Below are 15,126 nucleotides of genomic sequence, written 5' to 3'. Positions count from 1 at the left end.
TCTTCTTCACCTCTTTACCTGATACTTTACATAAAAAGCACCAGGGCTACTGTTAGGTGTAGAGCAGGTTTATCTCCAAATTGCAATATTCCCATAGTGCTGGAAACACAAATATTTCATTTCTTTCAAAATGATTATTGATGAAATAAACCACTACTGTGAAAAGAAAATCACTATGAGAAACAGGCATCTGTTTTACCAAGTTTATTGAAGCATTATTTACAATTGCCATGAAAATGAACCAACTAACTATGCATCAACTGATGATTGGATAAACAAACTGCAATATATATATATATATATATATATATATATATATATATACACACACACACACACACAATGAAATACCGTCCATCCTTTAAAAAATGAAACTGTCATTTGTGGCAATATGGGTGAATCTTGGGACATTACGTTAAGTGAAATAACCTAGGCAAAGAAAGACAAACACCATTATGAGTAACAGGAGATGCAGAACCTGGATCAAAGCCTTTTAATTCCCCCTAAATGCAAAAGTGGATGAATGAGGTTGACTACCAGGCAAAAAGGTCTTTGGTTAAAGTGATTATCAGACCCCCTGTCCTGAGGGGAAGATGGTTTCTTGCAGAACGAGGTGAAGGAGGTGGTTCTGCTCAGCAGTCAACAGAGGCCACATCTCCACCTGCAGTGACTTGACGGCTTCTATGTCCTTTTCGTGGGTAGCCATGACCAAGGACTGCAGCAGCAGAAAGAGCTCCTCAGGAAGCTGGCCGCTGCTCTCCTGCCCGTGGCTGTCAAAAGCTTCCCAGGAGTACTTCTCCAGAGTCTGGGCGTGCTCGGGCAGAAGCTTGGCCGGAGGTGGCTGTAGGAGCAGCAGCAGCAGCACACGGGACACCTCGCAGCGCACCAGCACCTCCGAGAAGGCGCCCAGGGCGACAGGAGAGGGCAAGGCAGAGCCAGGGTTTGGGGGGAGCGGTGCGGCGGGCACCAAGGGGGTCGCGCCAGGTCCGGGTTGGGGCCCCGGCGGCTGGGGCTGAGACTGCGCCGGGGCCAGCAGGGTCTGCGGTGGTGGAGGCTGGAGCTGCTGCACGGGATGGCTGCCATGCTCCTGCGCTAGGAGCTGCATGCGCGTGAACACCGCCAGGGCGCCATTGTAGTCGCGCGCCAGAAGCTGGCAGGAGGCGGCGTCGCCCAGCGCCTGCAGAGCGGCCAAGGGCAGAAGGGGCAGCTGCAGCTGGGCGGCGCGCTGGAAGTGGCCGGCGGCGGCGGCCGGCTGGCCCAAGTCGCGCAAGGCGGCGGCCAGCTCCAGACACAGGGCGGCGGCGGCGGCCGGCTGCCCCAGCTCCAGGTGCAGGCGCACAGCGGCGCCCAAGGCGCTGGCAGCCGCTTGCAGCGGCTCGCCATAGGCGGCGGGGCAGACCAGGCGCTGACGAGCGTCGCACTCCTGCCGCAGAAAGAGGCGTGCGGCCTCCGTGAGGGCCAGCGCCTCCCCAGGCCCATGGAAGAGCGCCTGCTGGCACCGCGCCACTGCCAGCTGGCACCAGGCTGCGTAAGGCAAGCACTCCTGGGCGCGCAGTTCGCGGCCCAACTGACCGAACTGCTCGCCGGCTTCCGCAACGTTCGGCTTCCGCAGGAACCGCTTCTTCAGCTTGTTGGACACCAGCCGGTACCGGGCCAGGAAGTCCCCGGCTTCGGGACCAGGGACGACGCCACCGCCGAGGCCGGACGTGGAAGCCGCCATGTTGCCAGGTCCGGGAACTTCCGGACACGCCTACGTGGGCAAAGGTCCCGGCCACGCCGCCGCGGGCCGCGACGTGCCGTGCGTCACGCTGCAGCGGCCCGCAGCGGCCTACCGCGACCGCGCGCCTCGAAGCACACGTCTGGCTGCGGCGCCCCCGCAGTCCCCCGTCGCCCTGGTGATGTGCAAAGGTGAGAGGCAGGGCCTGGCTGGGAGGCGCGTATGCCAATCAGGGACGCGGGCGGGTCCCGGGCTGGTTTCAGTAACCGGCGCGACCCGAGAGGCGTGAAGCCAGCTGCCTTTGCGAAGCGCGGGTCAGGAGGCGGGGTTTGGCCTGGCGCCGGGTTCCTACGCAAATCGAGGGTCCCGCGCAGGCGTGGCCTGGCCATCCGGGGAACTGCTCCTGCAAATCGAGGGCGAGGGGGCGGGGCCTGGCCTCCCGTAGCCGCCCCCCCCCCCCGCCCCAGGCAAATGCAGAGTCCCGGGTCCGGGGCATATGCAGATAGTGGCTGCGGGGCGGGGCGGGGCCGGCCGGCTGCCCGCGATGTACTTACACCAATGACGGATTATGGGGCGGTCCAGACGAGGGCCTCTGCACCGAGGCGGGGTCCTGGGCTTGCGGGGCCTCTGCAGGCGCCAGCTGTTGCTAGGTTGCAGCTAGTGGCCCTCGGTTGCTAAGGGCGCCTAGCAGCTTCTCCATCTGAACGTGACCAAAGCTCAATCCCTGACCCTGCTTGACCCGAGTTCCCTGTTTGTTGTTTTTCCTCCCTGGATCGTTCCCCCCTCACGTCTCCATCTTGCCGTCGAAGCTCCTTGCCCCGTGGGCGCCCAGCCCCGCCACTGTGGCCACCTGTCCATCCCACCGCGGCCGGTCGCCTTCAGACATGGGTCCTGTCACGACCCACGGCCCTAGTGTCGTGGCCACCCCCTTTCTGGCGACTTGGGTGGGTGGGCGGGCAGGCAGTCAGGCAGGCACGCAAGCAGGCAGGCCCTGAGTCATTCAGGGCCATGGGGAAGCATCTTCTGTACCTCGACGCCCACCCCACAATGCCCACGCTGGCCTGCCCTTGCCACCCAGGGTCACCCCCTGCACTGCCCCTCCCACCCCCAGGAAGAAGGCCTCCGCCGCCGCTGCCGCCTGCTCCTCCTCCTCCTCCTCCTCCTCCTCCTCCTTCTTCTTCTTCTCCCTCTCTCTCCCTCTCTCTCCTCTTCCTCCCTTTACTCCTCCTGCCATCCCAGGTACCTAACACCACAGGCCTGAAGCCCACCCCGCAGCACTCCCAGGGCCTGGCCTGGCTGTCTCCCCAACTCCAGAGGCCTGGAGACCCCCCCCCCCCCAAGCCCCCAACACAAAGTGACTGAGGCAGGCGGAGGGTTTCTTGAAACGCTTTAATGAAAGGGCTGGCTGAAGGTACAAGCCTGGCCGGGCGAGGCTGGCCCGAGAGCGAGGGGGCCTGGGGCCTGGTGGACAGGTGGGCAGGTGCTTGGGCGAGGGCCCCCTGAGCCAGCAGCAGCAGCAGCTAGCGCCGGGGCTGGGCGACCTGGGAGATGGTCGTAGTCCCGAAGAGACCGCTGAGCAGTGCATTGTTGTGGACGGCCATGTCCAGGAGCTCTGGGGTGATGCGCCTCCTGGCGCTGTGGCGGGCCTCGTTGCCCGCCAGCTCCAGCACCTTGGCCGTCAGGCACTCGAGGGTGGCGGCAAGGAACACGGACGCAGACCAACTCAGGCGCTGGGCATAGCGGCCCTCCCGCAGACGGCGCTCCACCTGGCTCACGGAGAAGGTCAGCTCGGCTCGGGCGGTGCGGGAGCGGGCCTGCCTCCGGGGACGGGATGACCCCGACGACGACCCTCCTCCTCCTCCTCCTGTTGCTGCTGCTGCTGCTGCTCCTCCTCCTCCTCCTGCTGTTGCTGCTCCTCCTCCTCCTCTTCCTCCTCCTCCTGTTGCTGCTGCTCCTCCTCCTCCTGCTGTTGCTGCTCCTCCTCCTCCTCTTCCTCCTCCTCCTGTTGCTGCTGCTCCTCCTCCTCCTGCTGTTGCTGCTCCTCCTCCTCCTCTTCCTCCTCCTCCTGTTGCTGCTGCTCCTCCTCCTCCTGCTGTTGCTGCTCCTCCTCCTCCTCTTCCTCCTCCTCCTCCTCCAGGGCTCCTCTGCCTTGGCATGCTGGGCTCAGCTCAGGTGGACTGGGCTCCCTCTGCTCAGCTCTGCTCAGCTCTGCTCTGCTCAGCTTGACTCGGCTGGACTGGGCTCCCTCTGCTCAGCTCAGCTGGACTGGGCTTTGCCTGGCTCGATGTGATGCCGGTTTAGACGCCAACGGTGGGTGCTCAGTGGGTGCGGCAGGTAGTCTGGGTCCAGTGCTCCAGGGCCCCCGTATCCTAGCGACCCTCGGCTGCCCCCTCATTGGTCGGCGATGACGCGCTCTGGTGATGTCAGCACTCCCCGGCTGGTCCGCAGTGCGTGGGCCTGGGCCTGGGCCTGGGCCTGGGCCTGGGCCTGGGCCTGGGCCTAGACGGGGCGGCCAGATGGCCTCCAGGCCTCCTGGCCTCCTAGCCTCCTCACTGGCCAGGGCCCTCCCATCTTGGCACAGGAGCTCTCACTTTCTGCTGGAGGGGAGCAGTCTAGGGAAGAAGAGGAGGACTGGGGGGTGCGAGTCAGAGGCGTCAAGTATGTCCCATCACAGTGCTGTACCACTGCCAGGACCATCTACTTCCAAGAAACTTACACCGCCCCCCAGAAACACCCGGTACCCCTTAAGCTGTCTTCCCCTCCCCCCCACCCCCCCTCGCTCTTGCGTGTGCACACCTGCGCGGGCGCGCACACACACACACACACATTGCTCCTGAGGGCCCCTGGCAGCCACTAACGTGCTTTCTTACCATAGAGAATTGCCTATGCTGGACGGAAACTATACGTGCAATCAGAGTTAAATGTGTGGCCTTTCGTGTCCGACTGCATTTGCTTAGCATGAGGGTTCATCCACGTTGCAGCACGAATCAGCACTTTGTACCTTTTCACACCTGAATAATACTCCATTGTATGCATACACCACATTTTGTGTATCCACTCATCAGTTGATGGACAGGTGATGACATACACCTTTTGGCGATTGTGAATAGTACTTCCGTGAGCATTCCTGTTTGGGTTTTTGTTTGAACACCTGTTTAGAATTCTTTGGTGTCTATATCTAGGAGTGGGATTCCTGGGCCATATGGTAATTCAATGCTGAACTTATTGACTAACTGCCAAACTGATTTCCACAGCAGCATTCCCAACATCAGTGTGTCAGCATCCTAATTTCTGAACATCCTCTATTTGAAAACTTGCTGTTTTCTCTTTGCTTTGTTTTCTGTATAATAACCATCCAAGCGGGTGTGAAGTGCTTCTTCATGGTCCTTTTGATTTGCATTTCCCAAATGGCTAATGATGTTGCGCATTTTTCCCTGAGCTTCTTGGCCCTTTGTGCATTTGCTTTGTAGGAATGTCCATTTAAGCTCTTTGCCCATTTTTAGAAATTGGGTTGAATGCCATTTTGCTATAGAGTTCTTTGTATATTGTGGAAACCCGACCCTTTTCAGATATGTTATGTGATTTGTAAATATTTTCCCCATTCGGCAGGTTGTCCTTTCACTCTCTACATAAGAGTCCTTTGGTGTCCAAAAGATTTCCATTTGGATGAAGTCCAATTTGCAAAAAGAAAATGCTTTTGTGGTTGTGCTTTTGGTGTCATGGTGAAGGAACTGTTGCCTAATCCAAGGTTCACAGAGATTTACATCTATGGTTTTTGTTTTTGTTTTTCCCTAAGAGTTTAAAAAAGATGGGCCAGGGTTGTGGCTCAGTGGCAGAGTGCTTGCCTTGCCCGTGTAGGGCACTGGGTTCGGTCCTCAGCACCACATAAAAATGAATAAACAAAGATATTTTTAAAAGCACCATTCTTATCAAGGATGGGAACTGAGGCCAAGGGTATTCTGTACAAATAAATCTTGTTAAACTAACTCAAGAGAGAGAGAGTTTAAAAAAGTTTTAGTCCTTACATTTAGATCTGTGATCCATCCATTTTGAGTTAGTTTTTTATATGGTGTGACACAGGGGTCCATGTTCATTCTTTTTCACGTGTCTGTACAATCACCCCAGAATCATTTGTTGAAGGGATTATTCTTTTTCCCTTACTTAAAATCAACTATACATAAATATGTGGGTTTGTTTCTGACTTTTAAGTTCTATAACATGAACATATATGTCTATTATGATGCTAATACCACGATTTTTGTATTACTGTAACTCTCTGGTAAGTTTTGAAGTTGAGAAGTGTGAGTGCTCCGAATTTGTTCTTCTGTTTTGAGCATGTTTGAGGCATCCAGGTCCTCAGTATTTCCACATGAATTTTAGGATCAGCTTGTCAGTTTTTTACAAAGAAGGCAGGTTGGATTCCACCAGGCTTCACCCTGAATCTGTATGTTGCCTTGGAGATTATGGCCACCTTATCAACACTAAGTGTCCCAACCCATCACCATGGAATACTTTACATTTATCTAGGTCTTCTTAATAACTTTCAGCAATGTCTTTTCAATGTTTTCAGAGTACACATCTTACACGTGTTTGTTAAACTTATTCCTCAGAATTTTATTCTTTCTGATGCTATCATAAAAGGAATTCTTTTCTTTTTTTTAGAGGGGGGGGGAGGGAGGGAGGAGAGAGAATTTTAATATTTATTTATTTTTAGTTTTCAGCGGACACAACATCTTTGTTTGTATGTGGTACTGAGGATCGAACCCGGGTCACACGCATGCCAGGCGAGCATGCTACCGCTTGAGCCACATCCCCAGCCCAGGAATTATTTTCTTAACCTCCTTTTCAGTTTGTTAGCTGCCAGTGTATAGAAATGCAACTGATTTTTGCATGTTGATCTTGGATCCTGTAACTTTGCTGAGCCCATTTATTGGATATTCAAATAGGGTTCAGTTTAGTCCCTTCCCCAACACACATTTTGGTGGATGCTTTAGTGTTTCTATATATCTGAGTTTTTCATAGATGCACTGTACCAGGATGAGGAAGTTTCCTTGTACTTCTACTTTATTGAATTTATTTTTGTGAAAGTGCATTGGATTTTTGTCAGATGATCCTTTTTCTGTGTGATTAAGATGATGGTTGAACCCCTCCCTGCCTCCGCCCCCCCCCCCAGTTCTGTTAATATGCCATCCTACATAAATTGATTTTTTTATATGTTGAGCCAACCTTATATTTGTGGGTTAGATGGTACTTGGTCATGATGTATAATAAATAGTCAATGAACATTTTGTTGAAAGAATAGGAGTGAATCAGGTAAGCTACTTGGAGACAAAGTGTGTGTGTGAAGGAATTTGTAGCATGATGAGAAGCCAAGGCATTTGGCGGGATTGGGGGGAGCAGCAATTAGTTCCTTAAGGCTGGAGAGTAAGTGCTGGTGGGCCAGTGGTGGTTGATGTAGCTGGAGAAGAGGTTGATAGGAGCCAGGTCATGGAGGCTCTGTTTTGCCATGCTCAGGTCTTGGAATGTCCTATAGGTTATAGTGAACCAACTAATCTAATCTTGGTAGTGACATGAACTGATTTGCTTCTAGAAAGATCATTGTGGTAGCTGTGTGCAGAACAGAGCAAAGAGGATTGAGATTGAAGCTGCTGTAGTATCCCAGTCAGGAAATAATATATATCTCAACTAGGATGATGGCATTGGTAGATAAGACCAGGGGACAGATTCAGTTTTTTAAAGAAAAGTTTAGGTAGTAAAATGCACATAATAGGTACTTTACTACATATTTCTCATAATGGTGAACCTAGCTGGAGACATGATGATTCATTTCTCATTCCTTCAACAGATATGCACTGAGTACCTGCTGTATGCCTGGGACTGTGTTAGGAATTGAGGAAATTCCAATGAGCAAATATGGATCACATTCCTTCTTGCAGACTAGCAGAAGATATAGACTTGGAACTTGACAATTACAACACTATACTGCGGTGAGTGCTATGTGAAGGTAAGTTCAAATGCTGTGGGAACACATGGAAGGAGTACCTCATACAGACTTGTGGGGTTGGGAAATGTTCCTGGAGAAATTAAAGAATGAGTAGAAATTAGCCTAGTAGAAAAGTAGGGCATGGGTTGGCAGGGAAAGGGGTTGGGGGGGTGGTGGTGTTGGTGGAGGAGGAGGAGGAGGAGGAGGCGGCGGTGGTGGTGGCGGCTGCAGCGGCGGGGGCAGCTGCAGCAGCGGTGGCATCGGCGTGGCACCGGCAGCGGCTGCCATGGCTGAGGCTCTGGAATGACTGCCTGAGGGTAGAGTGTGGTGATTGTGGACTTTGGAGCCATTATTGGAGATACGGGGTGAAGGAGAACTTGCAGGTATTGGTTGGAAGGTGAGTATGGTTTGGAATATATGAAATTGGAGACACCTGTGGGATAACCAGGTGGAGATGAAGGAGTGAGATCAGGACTGGAAATACAGATTTGGGAGTCATCAGGGTAGTTCTTGAGGCCATGGATGCAGTTCAGATCATGTAGGGAGTGATAAAGGACACATAAGGGAATCAAGGACAACTTCCTTTAAGGGACAGGCAAAAGAAGAAACTAGTTGGAAGGAGACTGGAGGAGTGTCTTCACAGGAAAAGAGGAGAGAGTGAGATCAAGAGTGAGAATGAGAGACAGATCTGGGAGAGAATTGAACCGAAAGGAGAAGGGAGCAAATGTTCAGAAGGAGAACTGAGCAAGAAGTGACAAACTCAGGAACATTTGCTGAGTTTGTGAATGACAAACATTAAGACATAGTCACTGTGAGTCACTGTGTAAGGGCTGCTAGGGGCCTTGGGCAAGAGCAATTTTGGCGGAGGGATTGGGGGTAAAAAAATGATCTGGATTTGTACTAGAAGCTCATGGGGAATTCTTAGACATATTCCTCCCAGTATTGACCAGCATGGTACATTGCCTGTGGTAGAGGAGATTGAAGAACACATCATGCCCAGCTAAGGCTTTCTGCTCAGATACATCCACGACCAAAAATATCATCTTCTCTCCAAGTTCTGTCATCTTCTAATATTCCCTGTTTAAGCACGTTGTGCCCAGTTTTTCACATCAGTAACCCAGGAGTCACTTTGACATCTTCCTCTCCTTCAACCCCTCTCTCACAGTTAAGCAGGCACCAAGTCCCTTCGACTCAACCTGCAAAATGCCTCTCAAATCTACCCATTTCTTGATATTGCTGCTGAAGAGATCTCACCTCTTGGGCACCTTCCCCTGAGCTTGAGCATCTATCTTGTCTGGAGGAAATTCTCCTTCCCTTTGTATTTCATTTTTTTCGTTTTTGTTTTTTTTTTTTCATTTTTTATATATATTTTTTAGTTGTTAGTGGTGCTTTATTTTATTTATTTATATGTGGTGCTGAAAATCAAACCCAGTGCCTCACACATGCTAGGCAAGTGCTCTACCACTGAGCTACAGCTCCAGCCCCCTTCCCTTCGTATTTCTATAGAGGGCCATGTAAAGCTTTAGATTCTGTTCAGACTCCAGGTTTTAAGAGTTCAACACAGAAAGAATTTCAGGTCATTTGTTTCCCTCCAGAATGAAATTCTAATCTTGAGGGAGGTGGGAAGGATAGGCGAATGCATTATTGCAAACCTTCTCCAGTGATTCTGAGGTACAGCTCTGGTTAAGAGCCCCTGCCCAACACCCTGAGATATTTGAGTGTAAGGACCATGCCCTTCAACTTTGTATTCATTAAATACAACCAATGCCTGATATACAGTCAGTGCTCAGTAAAGGGTCAAGTGAACCAGTGGATACAAGAGCTGAAGAATGATAGGGTCCAAAGAAATGGATGGAGGATAGCTTAGGAGTAAGTATGGTCCCTTCATTTTTTTCAGTTGCCTTAGTGTTGAAATGGAAGGAGGCTCCCAGATATTCATGGGATGTCACTTTTGGCAACAATGGACCATCAGTTATCTGGGTTTTCCAGGTGTTTTGTAGCAAGGAGGGATTTCAGACTATGTAGTCTGCAATATTTCCAGAAATAGAAATCATTCCTTTTTCCTCTAATGACCCACACAACACCTGGGAATTCCCATAAAATTCCCAGAAGAGGAGTATGGTGAAGGAAAACCACTTTCCCTTTGTATACTTTGTATGGAACTGCCAGTGAAGCAGTAGATATGGGCAGAAGACACCACTCTCCTGGTGTCTCCTGAGATCTCTGCTCTGACTGGTTTTCATCTGTCGTCTTCTGCCAGTTTTGTTGGGACTCACCTTCCATTTTCTCTCCACACAGGCTTGTTGAAAATGTAGGAGCCAATGTTTCCAACCATCCCTGCTCCAAACTCTGATGCATACGCACCTGTGTACAGGTGAGCATGTGCACACGTGCGCACACACACACACACACACACACGAAGCACACTCCTGGGTTCTTGAGGAACTTTCAACAGGAACTTATATTGTGAAAACTTTCATTACTTTTTTTAAAAAAAAATTTTAGTTGTAGATGGACACAATACATTTACTTTGTTTATTTAGTTTTTTTATGTGGTGCTGGGATGGAACCCAGTGCCTCACAAGCATTCTACCACTGAGCCACAACCCCAGCCCATTACTTTTTAAAAAGATGTCTGAAATACAACATTTTGGACACATGGAGGTGCTCCAGCCCCCAGTTTCCTATCCATCTCTTGGAAAGGAGTGAGCAGTCTAGGACGTGCAGGGACACACAAAAGAACATTATCTTCTGCCATTGCATTAGGCCTAAACATACTTACAAAGCAAAACAGGCAGCTGTGGTGAGGAAGAAAAAGCCCTGGACCAAGAGTTCAAAGGCCCAGGTTAAAGTACTGCCTCTGCCACTTGTTCTCTGGAGTCTGTTTCCTCACCTGTAAAGCCAGAGGAATGGTATTACTTCATATTTATATAAACTCAGCTGCAAAACACTGGTTTAGGTACCCTTGTTCTGAGTTATCACGGACCCCTTGTGCTTACCTGCTATTGACACTGACTGTTAATATGCCTGCCTCCCATGGCAGAAGGAGATCTGCTTGAAGGCAGAAATTGTATGTCTCTCCCCTACTGTGCCCTGCCTTCAGTACTCAGCAGAGTGGTCAGTGAATTTTGATTGTGCAAACGAAGAACAACTGGAAACTTGTCCATTTTTGTCTTTCCTGTTAAGCTGTTATGTTTCTAAAAGAATAGCTACTGCTTTATGGTCCTCATAGGTGGGCTACCAGATAGGGCAAATATACTTTCATTCTGTGTAAATTTGATGTATGGATGATCCAAATGATCAGGAGTTGAGTCACTCACCATGTTACCTTACAACTACATTTGTCTTGTGTGTGTGTGTGTGTGTGTGTGTGTGTGTGTGTGTGTGTGTGTGTGGTACTGGGGATTAGAACCCAGGGCTTTGTGGTGCATGCAAAGCAAGCACTCTACCAGCTGAGCTATATCCCCAGCCCTAACAACTACATTCAAAAGCCTGTTAAAATTCCCACTGGCACCAAGGCTAAATTTGGGGGCCAACAGAGGTGAGGCAAGAACCTCACCCCCCCACTGGTGCATAGGCCTATCCACAAGCATGGCTGAATGCTGGACCCGTAGTCAGTGACGGGTTGATCTGGTTGCAGTGGATTCAACCTAAGACAGGAAACTGACGCCTAAAGGTCAGTTCTCCCATGACGGGTAAGAACCATATGTTGAATTGGACAACCTACCAGGCACGGTCCTTAAGCCACATTGCTTGTTGTTTAATTAATCAGAAGGGGGGAGATGCTGAGGGCCATTGCCAAGTAGGAATGATGCATCGATATTTCCTTGCCAGCGTACCCCATGTTAAATGGACTTGTCTTGGAAATTTGCTGCGACCTTGCATGTGTGTTTGAGAAAGATGACCCTGCTCAAGGTGATCGAGGGTGGATCCAGGTTTGAGGAAGTATCCTGCAGGTTTGAGGAAGTATCCCGGTCCTTGGGTTTAGGGTGTTCCCGGTTTAAGGCATTCCCGGTTTAAGACAATAGGTGTTTTGGGGAAGTTGGAGGTTGAAGATTATTGCCGCTGGGATTAGGGTGTTCCTGTTGCTTGTTCCCGTTGAGTTCTCGTGAGATTCAAATGGGATTTGGAAAAAGCCTCTGTGGAGTAGGTGATTTGGGGGCAGCGGCATATTGGAGATTTCCCCTGAACCTGTGTGGAGGCCGCTGTGAGTTCGGGAATAAAGAATTGCTGTTTGAATCTACAAGGTGTGTGGTGGCTCGTGATTTCTGTGCCAAGCCCAGACATCGGCATATTTCAGTAGGCTCGCCCCCGCACCCTGGTTATTCAGTTGCCAAAGTGTCCCCAGCACATTGCATTTCCTCAATAATAACCCTTTACATGTGTGTACCACTGCTTTAAAGATTTGTTAAAAGGTCCGTTTTCATGTTCACTGACTCATAGACTCTTAATAACACCATGAAATAGGCAGGGAAGGTGTTCTTACTACCAGTTGACAGATGAAGAAACAAAGGTTCAGACTTACTTGTGTTGCCACGTACCATACCTAGGGCAATTTTGTGACAGAGCTGGGCCTAGAATGTAAGCAGGTTTCTAATACCAGTCTGGTGTTCTTTATACCACTCATTAGTTCAACACTGTTGCATTTTGTGATGTTGCCTCAATGACATTTTTGCATCTCACCCTATTCCTGCTTCTCAACTGCACCACCCAGTATTTGCCATGGCATTCTCTGTGCTCAACCAGGGCCTCTCCCTCTTTTCCAAACACATCCTCTTGCGATTTCCTGTCTCTGGATCTTTGCATGTGTTTCCACATCTTGGAGGACACCCTAAGCCCAATATCACTGCAAGTTGAGAGAAACCCAAGGCATCCTCTTAATTTCACCTCAAAGGCCACCTAGCCTATGGTACCTTTGCAGATTAGCCCTGCTGGATGAGATCTCTCTACCCTTGAACTCACAGAGCAATCTGTCTTGTTTTGAAGGGATTTCCATACCTGTTTAATTCCCTGTAGTCTCTCACATCCCTTGTCTGTGTCCCCACAGCCCCTATTACTCAGTTTTCAAAGCACTTATCTCCCAATGTTGTGAGTCTGCTTTTGCCCTATGACTGTAACCTCCATGAGGCCTGGAACTTTGATTCTTCTTGGTATCTCCAGCACTGTGCACAGTGCTTGGAACACAGTAGTTGCTCCAAAAAGAAAAAAAAAGAAAAGAAATACATCGTGTGAATGAGTGGATGGATGAATGAATACTACCTAGCACGATGCCATGGATATTTGAGTTGCAAAATAATAATGGATTAAACTCAGTTTTCAACCAAATCTCACTATTTTCATCCTATCCTAGTGGGGGATAAAGGTTCTTTGTCCTGTCTCAGGCTGTCTCTTCCACTCCCGCTCTGGATTCTAGCGCACCCTGCCTCCCCAGGTACCTCATTCACTCATTCAATGACCTCCTCTCGCCAGGGTATCTACTCGCTTCCTCTTCTCTGTCTGACTCCCTTCCTTGCAGTAACTAACATGCTCTGGTCTAAAAGTAAGTGCCCTCAACTGGATGGGTGTCTTCCTTCGCCTGTCCCTCACATTATAAACCATGCATCTCATGATAGAGTAACCTGGCTGGACCTTTTACTGGGGAATCTTCAGTGTCACTGTCCTTAGATATTTTCTATTGGGTTGGTCAGATGGCCCACAGAAGACTCTTTCAGATGCCAGATTTTAGGGGCAGAGTCAGGGAAGAAGACTGGAGGTTCACAGCTTTCAAGATGCATGCATTCACTTAAGCCCCCTGTTTTCAATATGAGAACCCAGCCCTCAACCAGGTTTAGGAATTTCTAGTCCAGAGGCTCTTTCCTTTACACTCTCTAGGGAACGGCACTCCAGATTTCTCTCTGGGAAGGGAGAGGCCAGCTCCTCACTGGCTTTGGCTGCTGGAGGGGATTTGGGAATGAATTTACGTCTTAAACCAGTTTACAGACACACTCATTATTTTGGTGCCTAGCCACCTTCACCTCCACTTCCAACGTTACCTGTGGCAATTTTTGAAGATTCTTGGGGGCAGGTGATGATACACGTTGGCTTTTGGCTTTTCCCACTAAGGTCTCAGGATTCCTACTTTGTGGTCTTCTTGGATCTGCTACGTCAACTGCTAGTCATCCATGTGCTTTTCAGCATTCCAACTTTAGTTGCTGCTTCCTTTCCTGTTCTCCCCATCATATCCTCCAAATCCTGTTCCTCTAATCCTTTCAAAAATCATTTTATAGTAGTTTCAGTGGGGGTTCTGAGAGTCAATGAAGCCTCTCAAATGAAGAGGGTTCTGAGGGGCAATTAAGCTATATGTAGAACTATGGGTCCCACCTATACATCACCATGGACATGGGTGTCCACCTGCCTATTTCATTCATTTTCCACACCTGTTTCCCAAGCCACTCTTCCTAAAACTCTGCAGACCTAATTTGTCTCATCAGGCTCTCTGACCATTCTTCTGTTTCATCTCTGAATCCCCAGATCACCCAAGCCCCCAAACAACTTCCTATCCATAAACCCTCAGGCCTTAAAGGTCAGATACCTTGTCAGTAGACCTGCACTTCATGACCCCTAGCATTTTCCTGCACCTTTCCAGTTCTGAGTCTCCTAACTTTGCTGCTTCTAAGAAGGCTGTTGATTTCATAGGCTAGCCCCAATCTCTCCTCTTTTCCCAAGTAATGATATTGGCAACAGTGATAAACAGCTAGTGTGTACTGACTGTAAATTATGAGCTGCTCACTCTGGTGGATGCTTTCTACCCAAGATCTCAGTTCATTCTGCATCACGGCTTTTAATTTTTTTGTACCCATCCCCTTTTTAGGTAGTTGACATTGCATATGAAGAAACAGTGCCTCAAGGAAGGAAAGCTGATTTCCCAAAATTCGTCAGGCTAATAAGATGAAATTTAAGCCCAGGTCATTCTAAAGTCTGTGTTCTTCTTATAACACTATCCTGCCTGAGTCAAGGCATCAGAGAGGGAGCTAGAAAGCATAATCCAAATGTATACTAAATACCTGAATTGGAGAGAGTGCCCACCACCCAATGGGTAAACTGTGGATAAAGATGGATCTAGCAGAGAAAACCTTTACTAACTTCACAAGTTTACACAGCATCCACACTTGTGATCCTCTGTTGTGCACAGGATAAATGACCGTGTTTATCTACCCACACAGAAAGTAAGTTAGAACACTACTACAAATCTGTATGCTATACACCAACATGGCTTAAGATGATTTATCACAATTGCAAAAGATGCCCGATTTTTTTTTTTTTCCAGAAAGGAAGGTTGGATTCCATTAATCAAGCTAAGACTTTATACTGCATTATTGCCTGGCACAAAAACAGATAGTGCACTCTGTAGTTTGCGAACTCGACTCAGGAAATCGGGGAAGAGTAA

At 49.4% G+C, this 15,126-nt stretch overlaps 3 protein-coding genes across 3 annotated transcripts in view; 1 reads left to right on the top strand and 2 right to left on the bottom strand.

Annotated features, from left to right (window-relative positions):
- Nucleotides 1-236: 236 nt before the first annotated feature.
- Nucleotides 237-1,807, bottom strand: LOC113178449 (40-kDa huntingtin-associated protein). The gene is made up of 2 exons (XM_026382759.2): nt 538-1,807; nt 237-429 (listed from the first exon to the last, which is right to left on the bottom strand). Exon 1 carries the CDS (start codon nt 1,718-1,720, stop codon nt 569-571), a length of 1,152 nt encoding a protein of 383 aa, XP_026238544.1. The 5' UTR covers nt 1,721-1,807; the 3' UTR covers nt 237-429; nt 538-568.
- A 1,430-nt stretch (nt 1,808-3,237) lies between these two features.
- Nucleotides 3,238-10,035, bottom strand: H2ab2 (H2A.B variant histone 2). The gene is made up of 2 exons (XM_077794000.1): nt 9,977-10,035; nt 3,238-3,535 (listed from the first exon to the last, which is right to left on the bottom strand). The coding sequence occupies exons 1-2, from the start codon at nt 10,033-10,035 to the stop codon at nt 3,238-3,240; spliced, it is 357 nt and encodes a 118-aa protein (XP_077650126.1).
- The window catches only part of Clic2 (chloride intracellular channel 2), a 61,640-nt gene continuing 54,195 nt past the window's right edge, over nt 7,682-15,126 (top strand). Inside the window, exons 1-2 of the mRNA XM_077793821.1 lie at nt 7,682-7,704; nt 9,999-10,074. The gene's annotated coding sequence lies outside the window, so the exon portion shown is untranslated. The remainder of the gene's footprint in view (nt 7,705-9,998; nt 10,075-15,126) is intronic.

This window comes from Urocitellus parryii, chromosome X (assembly GCF_045843805.1).
Source record: "Urocitellus parryii isolate mUroPar1 chromosome X, mUroPar1.hap1, whole genome shotgun sequence".
NCBI classification, from domain to species: Eukaryota; Metazoa; Chordata; class Mammalia; order Rodentia; family Sciuridae; genus Urocitellus; species Urocitellus parryii.
This window is presented reverse-complemented; position numbering and strand designations above follow the sequence as displayed.

Bases quoted from the DNA above. Each gene is read 5' to 3' on its own strand.
- H2ab2 (XM_077794000.1), bottom strand. From the start codon at position 10,035: ATGGTTGGAAACATTGGCTCCTACATTTTCAACAAGCCTGTGTGGAGA. The intron at 3,536-9,976 runs GTGAGTCCCAAC...CCGTCCCCGGAG, and splicing joins GTGTGGAGAGAAAATGGAAG to GCAGGCCCGCTCCCGCACCG.
- LOC113178449 (XM_026382759.2), bottom strand. From the start codon at position 1,720: ATGGCGGCTTCCACGTCCGGCCTCGGCGGTGGCGTCGTCCCTGGTCCC.